Source organism: Schistocerca nitens, chromosome 8 (genome assembly GCF_023898315.1).
Source record: "Schistocerca nitens isolate TAMUIC-IGC-003100 chromosome 8, iqSchNite1.1, whole genome shotgun sequence".
NCBI lineage: Eukaryota > Metazoa > Arthropoda > Insecta > Orthoptera > Acrididae > Schistocerca > Schistocerca nitens.
The window spans coordinates 611,772,315-611,789,453 of NC_064621.1; the positions used below are offsets into that span (position 1 = coordinate 611,772,315).

Consider the following 17,139-nt stretch of genomic DNA (forward strand, 5'->3'; position numbering starts at 1 on the left):
GCTGCTACACTTGACGTTCGTCAGAAGCAACGTCCTGTCATAGAACTCCCGTGCTGTGAAAACGAGACAGTGGGAAACATCCACAAGAGGTTGAAAAAGGTGTACGGAGATGCTGCTGTCGATCGCAGTACAGTTACTCGGTGGGCAAGCAGGTTACGTGATGAAAGCGGGCACGACAATATTGAGGATTGTCGTCGCAGCGGCAGGCCTCGTACTGCACACACTCCAGACAATGTGCAGAGAGTTAACGAATTGGTGACTGCTGACAGACGCATCACAGTGATTGAATTGTCACGCTATGTGAGGATAGAGGAAGGAAGTGTTTGCAGAATACTGAAAGTGTTGGCGTTAAAAAAGGTTTGTGCCAGGTGGGTTCTCAGGATGTTGACAGTAGCTCATAAAGAAACAAGAAAAACGGTATGTAGCGAACTTTTGGAACAGTACGAGAATGGTGGAGATGAATTTCTTGGAATAATTGTGACAGGTGATTAAACGTGTCTCCATCATTTTTCACCAGAGACGAAGAGGCAACTAATGGAGTGGCATCATGCAAATTCACCCAAGAAAAGAAATTCAAAACCACGCTTGTTGCTGGAAAAGTTATCGCTACGTTGTTTTTCGATCCCGAATGACTCTTGCTTGTGGACATCATGCCAAGTCGACCCACCATAAATTCTGATGCGTATGTGACGACACTGAAGAAACTTCAAACTCGACTGAGTCGTGGTCGACCACATCGCCAAAAGTAGGATGTTTTGCTGTTGCACGACAATGCAAGGCCACATGTCAGTCAAAAAACCATGGAAGCGATCACAAAACTCGGATGGACAACACTGAAACACACGCCTTACAGTCCTGACCTGGCTCCATGTGACTATCATCTCTTTGGGAAACTGAAAGACTCTCTTCGTGGAACAAGGTTTGAAGATGATGCACGCTGCCAAACAGTAGCTCCAACAGGTTGGTCCAGAATTTTACCGTGCAGGTATACAGGCGCTGGTTCCAAGATGGCGTAAGGCAGTTGAGAGCAATAGAAATTATGTGGAGAAATGAAAATATTGTTCCTAAACTGTTCCTAAACGAGAGGTTCTAGGTGCTTAAGTCCGGAACCGCGCTGCTGCTACCGTCGCTGGTTCGAATCCTGCCTCGGGCATGGATGTGTGTGAGGTCCTTAGGTTAGTTACGTTTAAGTAATCCTATAGGACGGTTTCTACACACTGTAAAACTTTCAAACATGTAGAAAAAAAGATGGATTTTTAAAAAACGTGTGCATTTCTTTTGGAGTGACCCTCGTATAATGAACTTGCTAACTTGAACTTGTTGTATTGGGCGTCTGTGCAGCAGTGCACACGAGGTAGGTTTATTGGCACTTGTGACAGTGGGTGCACGTGTAGCTGTGTACATAATGAATGTAATCAGGTAGCTTACTGGTGCCTGTGACAGTGGACGGTGGTGTAGCTGCGCGCAAGGTAAGTACAGAGTGGCCACTCACTGGTACTTGTCGCAGTGGACGGTGGTGTAGCTGCGTGCAGTGTAAGTACAGAGGGGCCACTCACTGGTACTTGTCGCAGTGGACGGTGGTGTAGCTGCGTGCAAGGTAAGTACAGAGTGGCCACTCACTGGTACTTGTCGCAGTGGACGGTGGTGTAGCTGCGTGCAATGTAAGTACAGAGGGGCCACTCACTGGTACTTGTCGCAGTGGACGGTGGTGTAGCTGCGTGCAAGGTAAGTACAGAGGGGCCACTCACTGGTACTTGTGGCAGTCGACGGTGGTGTAGCTGCGTGCAAGGTAAGTACAGAGGGGCCACTCACTGGTACTTGTCGCAGTGGACGGTGGTGTAGCTGCGTGCAAGGTAAGTACAGAGGGGCCACTCACTGGTACTTGTGGCAGTCGACGGTGGTGTAGCTGCATGCAAGGTAAGTACAGAGGGGCCACTCACTGGTACTTGTCGCAGTGGACGGTGGTGTAGCTGCGTGCAAGGTAAGTACAGAGGGGCTACTCACTGGTACTTGTGGCAGTCGACGGTGGTGTAGCTGCGTGCAATGTAAGTACAGAGGTGCCACTCACTGGTACTTGTCGCAGTGGACGGTGGTGTAGCTGCGTGCAAGGTAAGTACAGAGGGGCCACTCACTGGTACTTGTGGCAGTGGACGGTGGTGTAGCTGCGTGCAAGGTAAGTACAGAGGGGCCACTCACTGTTACTTGTCGCAGTGGACGGTGGTGTAGCTGCGTGCAAGGTAAGTACAGAGGGGCCACTCACTGGTACTTGTCGCAGTGGACGGTGGTGTAGCTGCGTGCAAGGTAAGTACAGAGGGGCCACTCACTGGTACTTGTCGCAGTGGACGGCGGTGTAGCTGCGTGCAAGGTAAGTACACAGGGGCCACTCACTGGTACTTGTCGCAGTGGACGGCGGTGTAGCTGCGTGCAAGGTAAGTACAGAGGGGCCACTCACTGGTACTTGCCGCAGTGGACGGCGGTGTAGCTGCGTGCAAGGTAAGTACACAGGGGCCACTCACTGGTACTTGTCGCAGTGGATGCTCTTGTAGCCGAGCTCGCAGTCGGGGTCCTCCTTCCAGCGGAAGACGTCCGCGTTGACGGAGGCCAGCATGAAGCCCACGTCGTAGTTGAAGCCCACAGCGCCGCAGCGGATGGCCTCCAGCGACGCGGGGCCGCACTGGTAAGAGCCGCTCGAGTCGTCCGCGTCTGCAGGCACAGCCGTCATGCGTTGATGAAATCCCAGGCCGACAACAGCCGGACCCGTAAATCAGCTGATACTGAAGATGAGTGTGTTGTTGCCTCAGTAATGTTACACAAAACAATCCCAAGAAGACTATAGGTACTGGAAGCTACTTCCATCATTTGTATGTTTCAGTCTGGTGCGTGAACCGATGTCGGATGGTAACAATACAGGGTGTCACAAAAAGGTATGGCCAAACTTTCAGGAAACATTCCTCACACACAAATAAAGAAAAGATGTTATGTGGACATGTGTCCGTAAACGCTTAAATTCCATGTTAGAGCTCATTTTAGTTTCGTCAGTATGTACTGTACTTCCTCGATTCACCGCCAGTTGGCCCAATTGAAGGAAGGAAATGTTGACTTCGGTGCTTGTGTTGAGATGCGACTCATTGCGCGGTACGTTTGTATCGAGACAGATTTCCAGAACGAAGGTGTCACGACAGGAAGACGTTCGAAGCAATTGATCGGCGTCTTAGGGAGCACGGAACATTCCAGCCTATGACTCGCAACTGGGGAAGACCTAGAACGACGAGGACACCTGCAATAGACGAGGCAATTCTTCGTGCAGTTGACGATAGCCCTAATGTCAGCGTCAGAGAAGTTGCGGCTGTACAAGGTAACGTTGACCACGTCACTGTATGGAGAGTGGTACGGGAGAACCAGTTGTTTTCGTACCATGTACAGCGCACTATCAGCAGCTGATTGGCCTCCACGGGTACACTTCTGCGAATGGTTCATGCAACAATGTGTCAATCCTCATTTCAATGAAAATGTTCTCTTTACGGATGAGGCTTCATTCCAACGTAATCAAATTGTAAATTTTCACAATCAACATGTGTGGGCTGACGAGAATCCGCACGCAATTGTGCAATCACGTCATCAACACAGATTTTCTGTGAACGTTTGGGCAGGCGTTGTTGGTGATGTCTTGATTGGGCCCCCATGATCTTCCACCTACGCTCAATGGAGCACTTTATCATGATTTCATACGAGATACTCTACCAGTGCTGCTAGAACATGTGCCTTTACAAGTACGACACAACATGTGGTTCATGCACGATGGAGTTCCTGCACATTTCAGTCGAAGTGTTCGTACGCTTCTCAATAACAGATTCGGTGACTGATGGATTGGTAGAGGCGGACCAATTCCATGGCCTTCACGCTCTCCTGACCTCAACCCTCTTGACTTTCATTTATGGGGCCATTTGAAAGCTCTTGTCTACGCAACCCCGGTACCTAATGTAGAGACTCTTCGCGCTCGTATTGTAGACGGCTGTGATACAATACTCCATTCTCCAGGGCTGCATCAGTTCATCAGGGATTCCATGCGAAGGAGGGTGGATGCATGTATTCTTGCTAACGGAGGACATTTTGATCATTTCCTGTAACAAAGTGTTTAAAGTCACGCTGGTACGTTCTGTTGCTGTGTGTTTCCATTCCATGATTAACGTGATTTGAAGAGAAATAATAAAATGAGCTCTAACATGGAAAGTAAGCGTTTCCGGACACATGTCCACATAACATATTTTCTTTCTTTGTGTCTGAGGAATGTTTCCTGAAAGTTTGGCCGTACCTTTTTGTAACACCCTGTATATTGGTAAAAGACAGCAACGACAGACACCTGGCGTGTACGGATCATTCAGTGAATGGAGTGTGCGTGGTGGACATCAGGCAGAGCCCTGACAGAGACAACCAGTCGCTGAATTTCTGGACGCTCTGTCTGACGGTCTGACGTGCTGAAAACATTTGGGAGGTATCGTAGCCGATTAATCAGTGACACGTTGTGCTAAATCAGCAGAGCAAGACCTAAATCGTCTTGTCAATTTTTTTATTATGAAATAAACCAGCAACAGTAACACCCTCTTCAAAACCAAACATCAATAAGGATCCCTTCTACGAATCAAGCGAATAACAAATTCCTGTAGTCAGAGTTCCCATCGACTTTATACCCGCACAACTGTTCCATGTCGAAGTCGGCTATTAACAGCTGGTAGATAGCCCAACGCAGCGGAAGCGACGTATCACAATCGTTGCGGAAGAGAGGACGGTCGAGGTGGAACAACGCTGGACCGGCCGAACTTCTCCGCACTCGGCGAGTCGAGAACTGCCTGCTGAACGGCCGGGCGCCAGCTTATCTAGGCTCGGGCGGAGGGGTATTTACGGGACTATTCGCACATACGTGATCGCCAGAAACAGTTCGTTGATCGTCGCGCCCCCTTCCTCTGCTACTGGTTGATGCTCTCTGCTGGACGTTGACCGCAGCTACGTTTGTTCTCAACTGTAACACTTGCAACTCGCATCGCTGGTCTGTCTGCAGTGTTGCCTCTGCAGTAGGCGTCTGTGGTGGCTGCAGCACATTTAATGGAGACTGATTCGAGCTTGCATCAGTACGTGCTCTTTGCGTTCCGTAGTGCTACATATGTGATTAACAAACATTATTATCAGGTGGAAACAGACGGAATGGGGCCATGGGGGAATTTTCATAGCTTCTTCTTTTCTGTTTTATGTACTATGACTATCTATTATCCACGGCTGTATAGAGGAGCCATCGAAATATATAAACATGGAGATAATTTTAACAGAAAAGAAGAATCTATGAAATTCAGCGATATATGGACAGTGGCGCTGTAGAATCGATGAGAAGTTTTTGCCTTTGACGTACTATGATGGATAGTTATATTTTAACCTTGACAAGATTTATCTCTGCTATCACGTGAAATCCAGACCACGTCCACTTTCCACGGTATTTAGGCCGTTCTTCGACGTCCGACTCGTCAGTCGGCAAGACTCAGCACAACGAGGAGCACCTCTGAAGATGTCCAACGTAGCTTTGGACGAAACGTCAGGTATAGAAGAGTTTCATGGACCACGGCCATACAACCCGGAAGAATTCTCGGCAGCATAAACATCCGGTCGTGAAACCCTTCATTGAACGACGAAGATATTTACTGTTGAAATTATTCTGCGAAGAGTCAAGCAAATTGTTGCTTTCCCCTACACGAGTCTGACAAAATGATCAAAATGAAGAAATCCGAGTACTGTAGCTAATACAGAGCTTTATCTTGAGTCATCCTTCCTTTGCGCCATTCGTGAATGGAAACGTGAACGCGGGAAAGATAGTGGTCTGAAAGTACCACTCCGCTACACACCGTCAGATATCTTGTAGGGTATAGATGTAGGTGCAAAAGTGTTGTTGGCAAGATACCTAGATACTGTACGTATATGTCGTCACTTTCAGATTGGTGTGTTTTTAATGTTGGAATTCAAGTATTTCGGATTGTCTAGTACAACATTTTTGTAGTTTTTATAGGTATTAATGTAACAATGATTCTGGCATTACAATATCTTCTGATGGGAGCTATCATACTACAGAGCTCGTTGGACGGTATACATTAACTGTCGGCTTTTCGAAATAGTGTATAAGAAGGATGAGCTTATGTACTCAGCGTGAATGACTGGATTACTCATTCGACACGTTATAGAAGATGTTCGGATGGTCTTTTAGGGAACAGAGTGCAGCCGGCTGCAGACTGTGGGGCGCATTGGAATGAAAGGCGCGTCTCATCTGGGAGCACGAGAAATGCGAGAGTTCTCTGCAGAATACGCAAGGAGAGAAATACAGGGTGTAACAGGTATAACTGTTATATGTGGTACTCTAATATATACACACATCAATGTGTTGGTTATCCTCCTTACATCGAACAGTCTCCCCTCAAACATCTCACACACTTTACGATCTGATGTTTTCTGCACGGCCGTAACGGCACCAATAAATGGACTACGCTGTCAGTATAGACTAACCGTTCTGCGTCCATGTGTTACAATTCAACATCTGACCTGCTGCCCAGGGGATAACAAAAGTTACTGTCTTGCTCTTGCAACCTGCACTTGGAGGTACTAACCGCCCTAAAAATATACTACTCCTAATATATATAATTGTAGACTCTTCTCAGTCACCAACAGAAATATCTGCACTTATCCCTGTTGCACCCCATTTATAGAAAACACTGAGTGAAAGCACCACTGATTTGGCGTGCTCTCTTAGTTGCTGTATGCAGGGCGGATTTCTTCTGTTTTGGATGATTCTTACAGGTGGCCCCATGGACCTGTCAGTACTGGCAGCCTAAAAAAATCATGTGGCCAAGTGAGTCATCAGGTTTTTTATACGCTTCGATGCTGAGGAAGTGGAGGGGCGAGGAAAAGAGAAGGCAAAAATGATGCTGACAGTTTAATGGACAGATAACACATGAGTAGGTTTCCGGTGGAAGCGGCGAAGAAAGCTGTATGCTGAGAGCATTAAACACAAGAAGGTAGAATATGATATGACAAATGCTAAGTTATCAGGTGGTAACTTCGTTGCTACCAGACGGTGTCGTAAACGGGAAAAAAACTGCAGGAAGTGGATTATACCTAGTAAATTATTGAGGGTGTTGGGTGTAAACGCTACTCTTAAATGAAGAGCTTTAAGTGAGGAAACACACGAATTTCCGAATGCTACTGTGTCATCCTATTGCTTAAAACTCCATGTAAAGTTACAGCAGTTATTTTCTTTTTCTTTCTTGCTGTGGGGCACATATCGTTACAGAACGCCCTCTGTTTCCGGCAGCGCACAATTAATTTCTAAACTGTAAGTCAGTGAGAGTCACTATTGCTGGCAAGTATGTGAAAACTTGCCTGACCCCGCGCCAGAAACCTCCGACGCCCTCTGGAATGTTGTTCTGGCTGCCTGGAAAAAAATGGCAAAACTAGATCTCTATTCCGCAGATCTATCAACACCTGTTCCTCGCAGGATAGTGGAAGGTTTTTGTACGGGATATCACATGGTACACAAATCACATACTGTGCCTTTTGAGGGACGGAAACATCTTATTAAGAACCGCAAACTGTTTCCTGTGCTAATTTGGTGTTTTTCCAGATAAAATAAATCATTTGAGTAAAATAAGAATAAATACAAAAAGTCGAATGTGATCAGAATCCCGAAATCATCGCAGTTGCCTGCGCTACCGAACAATGAAGTCGGAATAGCAAATGCGGCGATATTCAGGCATTTATTATTGTTATTCCGCCCATGAGACCACGTCTCGACTTGAGTGCCTTTTCCACGTCTCAAATCCTGTGTATGACACTGACTTGATTTTGGGTATGTGCTTCGTACTGAGTGTCAATAAGGCATAACACCCGCAACTGCATTCATAATTACAAGAGTTCTTTACTGTTATGAGCAGTACTGTGCAGACAGTTTATTGTGATTGGATCCTGTTTAACATGGCGTGCAATTTAGATTTCAGCCACCGCAACTTGCTGAGCTGTCAGATATACACATATTGAACATGAAAATAAATTGCTTGATACAGATTGTAATGGTACTTGAATTACGTAACCATTACGGCACCTCACCTGAACCTCTCGATACCAGTAATATTCTTACTGTGTTTCTGTAAAGTAGTTGATATATTTCTGAGACAACATTCAGATTTGATTTCATTAATGTAGAGGTACTTTGATACATCAATGTGTTTATATTGCAATGATATTATTCGTATATGTATTCCTTCTTTTATCACTATGATCTTTGACGTACTTGTAACTCTGATTTTTGGGCGCGCAGGCGATTATTGGAGTTAGTTGTTAGAGAGTCGGACCTTGAGAAAGTCAAGTCTTGGACGTCATGTTGGAAAGACGCGTATTGTAGTCAGCTTATAAAATGTGAACTTTAACAGTGAGGAAGATGTTTTCAAGTATGATTTGTATTGTGAAGTGATGTTTTGTGTGTTACGTGATATTGCAGCAAAAGCAATTGAAAGGAAGTGTAACTTAAATTCGGAGTGCTGATTACTTTTTTACATCACCGTTGTCCTGAAAAAGTGTAATCTTCAAGAATGGTTTGTGAAGCACATCTACAAAACTTTTGAATATAGCAGAATAAAACCTAGGCCTCTTTGCATCCGAGCTTGGAATCATCACCACCTAGATTTTTGACGATTGAGCCGTGATTCTATAACGAGACCAGCGTGGGAAACAGGAAAAGATGAGTGTCTAGTTTTTTGATTATTACATTAAATGACTTTATTAACTGTGCTCTAATGACACCTGCCACATAATAACTTTGTTGTTGGCCGAAAATGCAGTATTTAGCAGTGTGAGGAACACCACAATCATGATTAAATTTTGACGTTTGTTGCGGTAGGGTTGTTAGAAGATGTACGGAGAAATCAACATAATTACTGGAGTAACACGAAGGAGAATATCGGCAGCAACAGCGAGCTAGTAGTGAAGGGGAAGAAGATGTTTAATTTCGGATAATCTCTGGGAAACGGCCTCACAAAAAAGGGACAAGCGCATTCTTCTCCGCGTTGCCTCCCCCGTTCCGTTCCTTCTGCAACCCAGACAAATTTACTTTCATAAAACTTGTCCGCTGGCGGCTGCGTAATGCGACGTGTCTCCTGCGTATTGTCGGCAACGTCCGCGCCCACCCTCCTTGTCCCCAGTAGCTTCCACTGCGCCCCTGCGCCCCCCCCTCCCACCAAGGCTCCTTCTTGCGATGAAGCTCTCACACCTCGGTGCCGGCGCCGTGAAGCTGGTGCCAGCCCTGAATTGTGCGTGTAACTTTCAGCGGAAATACAGCCGTCTTTGTATTTCCTTTCCCACTCACACCACCTCCCATCCCTGGCTCCTCTTTCACCCTCACCACCGCGGGCCCGTGACTCTATGTTGGTGGAGGAGGAAGAGCAGGAGGGGTAAGGCAAAAAACAAAAAAAAAAAAAAAGAAAAAAAACCAAAACGCTTTTTTGTACCCGCGAATGAGACTGCCCAACTTTGTTTCACCATTCTTTTCCAAACTTGCCTACGCGCCTGCAAATAAAAAAGCGTGGTAGTGCGAGTAAAGCAAGGGGGAAAATAAAACGGCCGGGGGGGGGGGGGGCTACCGGGATGGAAACAAGCAAGCAGCTGCGAAGGAAAAGTGAGGTAGGGGCGGGGAGGGGGGAGATCTAGCGAAACGTTTACACGTACAAAAGGTGGCGTCGCGGCGCAGATTTCTGCCGCTAACCCCAGGCGCTGTGCCCGCCGCCTGACACGCTCGATATAGCCCGCACAATATCTTCCGCGGCCGCCACAGCGCCGCCCCCGTCGCCCCTGGCGATCCACACCTCGCCGCCGCCCCCGCGCGCGCGGCATGTTTCTGCGACCGGTAATAATACGGCACCGCGTGGTCGCTTGCGACGTCGGGCGTTTGCACGGCGAGAAACCAGTGCACGCCACACGACGTTAGTTTACACACCTGCACTGTGCTGGCTTTTAAAACCGGAACGCCAGGAAGGCGGGAGAACCACAAAATTTTACTTCTTACGCGCGTACAGCTTCGTGTGAAGTGAGGTGTACGTAATTGAGGTGCAGGCATCTACAGAAAGGTAACACACTACGGGTTTACGTCTCTCTTCATCTTGGGGATTCTTTGCAGTTAATTGTTGAAAAATTGGACGAAGAAACAACTAAGCTACGACGCCATGTGTTGACGTCAACGTACCTTTTATTCAATGACAAATACTAAGTAGAGAGGATATAAAAAGTAGAGTGGCAGTGGTGAGGAAAGAGTTTCTGAAGAAGAGAAATCTGTTATCACCGAGTATCAATTTAAGTGTCAGGAAGTTGAGCCGTGTATCGACTCGTGCTACACCTTGTGTTTGGATTGCATTGGTTTTCCTTTTCTTCCCCTGACATGTTTGTTTGATATGTTGTCTGTCATTAAGTGGCTGCTTGGTTGTGTTTTCCCTCTTCTATCGATATCTGCGTTTTCCGGGAAACTGCTATGGAGGAAGTGAGATCTTTGACCGGTTGTAACCTCGTGTGGTGGCGCCGAAGTAGCGGCGTTCCGTGCAGAGAGAGTCTGGTGGACACGAGAGGGCAGTGTGGCTCTCCAGCGCGAAGCAGGCATGGTCGGTTGTACCGAGTCGCCACGTGATGTATGTCGGTTGTGTGTAACGAGCGGGTCGAGTTGACGGAAGAGCTCCCCGCGTGTTGGTCGTATACAGAATCGCCCCACGAATAGTTGCTGTTCATTTCGCCTTGGTGGGACGTTAACAAGCTTCTTTAAATCCTCCGTTTAAACACTGGAGTTTAAAAGGAGACACTTAACTTGAAGGAGCGGTCACTACCCGTCAACGTTGCAGAGAAGACGTGAACTCTGGTGACAGAGCGTGTTGTCGCATGACCGTGGCGTGTTGGGTACGCTGGCTACGCGTGAGCGGTCGGATGTGTGGATCCTTGCCATCGGAGGTCGTGTACTGCCTATTCGAGCATAATTGCAAGTTAAGTTCGTGGAAGGTTTCATCATTAAGTAATAATTTGTGTAACTAGCGTCTCTTCTGCCTTGTGGCCTCCGGCTACCGGGTTTCCTGTCCCCGGCACCGGTGTAATTGAAGACAGTGATCTTTCCTCCTCCTCTCGTTACAGTCCGATGGGAGGAGTAGTTTTGGGCAGTTTAATTGTTTCGCTATTCTGTCGTGGGTTATGAGTAAATTCATGCTTCTTGTTGGTAGATCATGTGCTCGCTCATTCAGGACTGTGTGGTGTAAAGTTTCCTTGCACGAGGTTAGCTCTAATTCTGTCAGCAAGTTAAGCCATCTTATAACAAGTTTTCGCTGGCTAAAAGTAGGTGCAGTGACCAGCCTGAGAGTGGCAATTGTGTTTACGGGTGTATTTAAATTGGTCAGTATTCGCTCTAGCCTGAGCATCCCTGAGTGGGTGATTTGTGGCTGCCTTACATGGGTCCGTCATATTTGCTATGTTCTAATGATATTCCAGGACACTTTTGTTTAAAATTTTTTTTTAAATTCCTCCAAGTTTGTAAAGTCCTTTTATTGCCATTAATCGTGTGTTTGCTGAGACCTGTTTAATTTTTTTTAATGGCGGTGTTGGTAGCTTCACTACCTCACCGTACCTTATTAACAAAGTTCTGTGTTTACTTTAGTAGCCTGTTTACTAATGTCCTTTAATTTTTTAAAAATTGTTGTATTGCTACCAATTACCTTTATTGGCGTTAGCGGCGTGTTTTAAAAGGTTATTTATTGCCGTACTGCTAGCTTCTGTGTTTTTTTAATTTTTTTAGTTATTGTATTGGCGTAAATTACTTGATTGCCGTTAGCGGCTTGTTTAAAGGCTGTTTATTGCCGTACTGCTAGTTTCTGTAAGATACGAATAAACATTTGTGAAAATCTCAACTCGACAGTAAACTACTAGAAATTTGGCCCCGTTTCCCAACTTGTGTTGTGGCTTGTAGTAAACGTAACCACTGTGTGTGTCAGAAGTCTTTTCTGAAAGTATTTGTATAGAGTGTAGCCATGTATTGAAGTGAAACATGGACGATAAATAATTTTGTCAAGATGAAAATAGAAGCTTTCGAAATGTGGTGCTACAGAAGAATGCTGAAGATTAGATGGGCAGATCATGTAACTAATGAGCAGGTACTGAATAGAACTGGGAAGAAGAGGAATTTGTGGCACAACTTGACCAGAAGAAGGGATAGGCTGGTAGGACATGTTCTGAGGCATCAAGGGATCACCAATTTAGTATTGGAGTGCCGCGTGGAGGGTAAAAATCGTAGAGGGACCAAGAGATGAATACACTAAGCTGATTAAGAAGGATGTAGGCTGCAGTAGGTAGTTGGAGATTAAGCTTGCACAGGATAGAGTAGCACGGAGAGCTGCATCAAACCAGTCTCTGAACTGAAAACCACAACAACAACCACTATGAACAAAACAACGGAGTGGCTATGGGGAGTCCATTATCCCCCATAATCACCAATTTGTTTATGGGAGATTTTGAGGACATGGCACTGAAGACAGCGTTCTTAAAACGAACCCGTTTCTGGGGATAGGTCGACGATACGTTTACGCTGTGGCCACATGAGAGGAATGTTCTGGATCGTTTCCTAAATCATTTTCATTGTTTGCATCCCAATATTAAGTTCACGATCGAAGTTGAAAAGGCTGGAAAACTTCCGTTTGTAGATGTTTTCGTGTACAGGAGGGATGATGGGACATTAGGAGACAGTGTTTATCGTAAGCCCATGCATACTGACCGATATCTTCGCCCAGAAAGTTGTCATCCATCGTACCAACGCAACGGGATCCTACGTTCATTGGCAAAAAGAGCTTACGCCATCTCTGATGTAGATACACTCCTGGAAATTGAAATAAGAACACCGTGAATTCATTATCCCAGGAAGGGGAAACTTTATTGACACATTCCTGGGGTCAGATACATCACATGATCACACTGACAGAACCACAGGCACATAGACACAGGCAACAGAGCATGCACAATGTCGGCACTAGTACAGTGTATATCCACCTTTCGCAGCAATGCAGGCTGCTATTCTCCCATGGAGACGATCGTAGAGATGCTGGATGTAGTCCTGTGGAACGGCTTGCCATGCCATTTCCACCTGGCGCCTCAGTTGGACCAGCGTTCGTGCTGGACGTGCAGACCGCGTGAGACGACGCTTCATCCAGTCCCAAACATGCTCAATGGGGGACAGATCCGGAGATCTTGCTGGCCAGGGTAGTTGACTTACACCTTCTAGAGCACGTTGGGTGGCACGGGATACATGCGGACGTGCATTGTCCTGTTGGAACAGCAAGTTCCCTTGCCGGTCTAGGAATGGTAGAACGATGGGTTCGATGACGGTTTGGATGTACCGTGCACTATTCAGTGTCCCCTCGACGATCACCAGTGGTGTACGGCCAGTGTAGGAGATCGCTCCCCACACCATGATGCCGGGTGTTGGCCCTGTGTGCCTCGGTCGTATGCAGTCCTGATTGTGGCGCTCACCTGCACGGCGCCAAACACGCATACGACCATCATTGGCACCAAGGCAGAAGCGACTCTCATCGCTGAAGACGACACGTCTCCATTCGTCCCTCCATTCACGCCTGTCGCGACACCACTGGAGGCGGGCTGCACGATGTTGGGGCGTGAGCGGAAGACGGCCTAACGGTGTGCGGGACCGTAGCCCAGCTTCATGGAGACGGTTGCGAATGGTCCTCGCCGATACCCCAGGAGCAACAGTGTCCCTAATTTGCTGGGAAGTGGCGGTGCGGTCCCCTACGGCACTGCGTAGGATCCTACGGTCTTGGCGTTCATCCGTGCGTCGCTGCGGTCCGGTCCCAGGTCGACGGGCACGTGCACCTTCCGCCGACCACTGGCGACAACATCGATGTACTGTGGAGACCTCACGCCCCACGTGTTGAGCAATTCGGCGGTACGTCCACCTGGCCTCCCGCATGCCCACTATACGCCCTCGCTCAAAGTCCGTCAACTGCACATACGGTTCACGTCCATGCTGTCGCGGCATGCTACCAGTGTTAAAGACTGCGATGGAGCTCCGTATGCCACGGCAAACTGGCTGACACTGACGGCGGCGGTGCACAAATGCTGCGCAGCTAGCGCCATTCGACGGCCAACACCGCGGGTCCTGGTGTGTCCGCTGTGCCGTGCGTGTGATCATTGCTTGTACAGCCCTCTCGCAGTGTCCGGAGCAAGTATGGTGGGTCTGACACACCGGTGTCAATGTGTTGTTTTTTTCATTTCCAGGAGTGTAGTTTGACACAAGAACTGGACTCTCTAAAAGCTGCGTTCAAGCAGATTGGTTACACTGACAATCAGATCCGTCGTGTTCTACAGATTGGACCTTCGCGGGAACCAACAGAAGATACAAGCAAGTTGGTGGCATTACCAACTTTTGAGGGGAGCATATAGGAACGATTTTAAAGAAATTTGATATTGAAAGTGTATTCCATCCGCCCGCTAAGACCAGAGATCTGCTGGGCTCAGTGAAGGATGATTTGGGTTTGAGAAAGCCCTGGATCTACAAGATTCCGTGCCAGTGCGGGAATGTCCGTATCGGACAAACGATTCGTACGGTCCAGGATCGGTGCGTGGGGCATCATTACTATACACGTTTTTTTTAAGCAGTAAAATCTGCTGTGGCGGTACATTGTCTTACTGTGGCGAACCGCACAATAATCCTGGGTTCGGTGTGGGGCGGCGGTGGGGTGAGTGACCTGTTGTGGGCTTGTGGACCACTGAAGGCTACAGCGGGACGAAGCCTCTCTGTCGTTTCTAGGTCCCCGGTTCAATACGAAATACACACAAGCTTTGGGCAAGAGTGTTATGAGCGTGGTCTTAAAGGATGAGAAAGACTCAACTTGGTTTAACAGCCATATTAAAAAACTGCTATGGAAACAAACAGAGCTTCAGCATAGATTCGAGAGAAGTCAACATCCAGTAGGCAACAAAAGCTGAACGAAGCAAAATGAACGCGAGGTGAGCAATGAGACAAGTATTCAATGAACTTTGAAAGAAAGAATCCTTTTCAAGCAATCTGACTAAAAAAGCCTAAGAGGTTTTGGTCTCAAGCAAAATTAGTGAGTGATTCGAAGTCATCTGTTCTCTCCGTAATTATACAGGTTCCGAAATGCAAGATAACAGAGAGAAGGCTGAAATGCTGATCCCGTCTTCCGAATCGCGAGCTATCGTAACACGGTCATTCCCTCAATCGTATTACGAGTGTCGAAATACCAGAAACGTAGCTAATCGATTGGCGAACAAAAAAACAATTTGAAATGCTTTGTAGTGGAAAGGTATGGCTCAAAATGGTTCAAATGGCTCTGAGCACTATGGGACTTAACATCTATGGTCATCAGTCCCCTAGAACTTGGAACTACTTAAACCTAACTAACCTAAGGACAGCACACAACACCCAGCCATCACGAGGCAGAGAAAATCCCTGACCCCGCCGGGAATCGAACCCGGGAACCCGGGCGTGGGAAGCGAGAACGCTACCGCACGACCACGAGATGCGGGCGAAAGGTATCTACAGAGATTATGTGAAAGAAGTTGCTCCCTATATAACAGCAGTTTATCATAGATCGCTGGAGCAATGAAGGGTACTTAGCGACTAAAAATAAGCGTAGGCCATTTCCGTTTTCAAGAACGGTTGTAAGACTGATGAAGATACACTGAGGTGGCATAAGTCGTCATACCTCCTAATACCCTGTCGGGCCCCATTTTTCCCGGCGTACTGCAGTAACTCAGCGTGGCATCGGATCAACAAGTCGTTGGAAGTCCCTGCAGGAATATTGACCAAGTTGCCATTCATAACTGCCAAAGTGTTCCCGGTGCAGGACTTTGTGCACGAACTGACCTCCGCATTATGTCCCATAAATGTTCAGTGGGACTCATGTCGGGCGACCTGCTGGCCAAATCATTCACTCGGGTTGTCCAGAACGTTCTTCAAACAAGTCGCGATCATGACATGGTGCACTGTCATCCACGAAAATTTCCATCGTTGTTTGAGAACGTGAAGTCCATGAAAGTCTGTAAATGATTTCGAGGTAACTGAAAATAACCAATTGCAGTCAATGATCGGTTCAGTTGGACCAAAGAATCCAGTCCGTTCCACGTGAACACCGCCCTAACCATTATGGAACCACGACCAGCTTGCACAGTGCCTTGTTGACAAGTGGGGTTCTTGGCCTTGTGGTGTCTGCGCCACATTCCATCCCTACCATCAGATCTTACCAACTGAAATCGGGACTCATCGAACCTGGCTTCTGTTTTCCAGTCGTCTAGGGTCCAAGCGATATGGTCGCAAGCCCAGAACAGGGGATGCAAGCGATGTCGTGCTGTTAGCAAAGACACTCGCTTGAATTGTCTGCTGCCATAGTCTATTAACGCCGGATTTCGCCGCACCGTCCTAAAGGATACCTTCGTCGCACGTCTCACATTCACTTCCGCTATTTCACGCAGCGCTGCTCGTCTGTTAGGAGTGAAAACTCTACGCAAACGCGTCTGCTGTCGGTCGTTAAGTGACGGCTGTTGGCCACTATGTTGTCCGTGGTGAGAGGTGATGCCTGAAATTTGGTATTCTAGCCACACTCTTGACACTGTGGATCTCGGACTATTGAATTCCGTAGCGATTTCTGAAATGGTTCAAATGGCTCTGAGTACTATGGGATTTAACTTCTGAGGTCATCAGTCCCTTAGAACTACTTAAACCTAACTAATCTAAGGACATCACACACATCCATGCCCGAGGCAGGATTCGAACCTGCGACCGTAGCGGTCGCGCGGATCCAGAGTGTAGCGCCTAGAACCGTTCGGCCACTCCGGCCGGCTTTCTGAAATGGAATGTTCCATGAGTGTAACTCCAAAGACCATTCCGTATTCAAAGTCTGTTAATTCCCGTCACACGAATGATCTGAGCACAAATGACAGCTATGCCAACGCACTGCCCTTTTATATCTTACATACGAGGTGTGGCTAGAAAAAAACCGGAATAGTACTGGTGAAACAATAAAACGAATGCAATAAGGCTGAAAGTCGCGTGGCCTGTCACGT

At 47.3% G+C, this 17,139-nt stretch overlaps 1 protein-coding gene across 1 annotated transcript in view; it reads right to left on the minus strand.

Annotated features, from left to right (window-relative positions):
* LOC126198551 (hemocyte protein-glutamine gamma-glutamyltransferase-like) overlaps nucleotides 1–17,139 on the minus strand; it is a 394,601-nt gene that overhangs the window by 147,591 nt on the left and 229,871 nt on the right. The window contains exon 8 of the mRNA XM_049934974.1: nucleotides 2,517–2,703. Within this exon, the coding sequence (XP_049790931.1) occupies nucleotides 2,517–2,703 (187 nt within the window). The remainder of the gene's footprint in view (nucleotides 1–2,516; nucleotides 2,704–17,139) is intronic.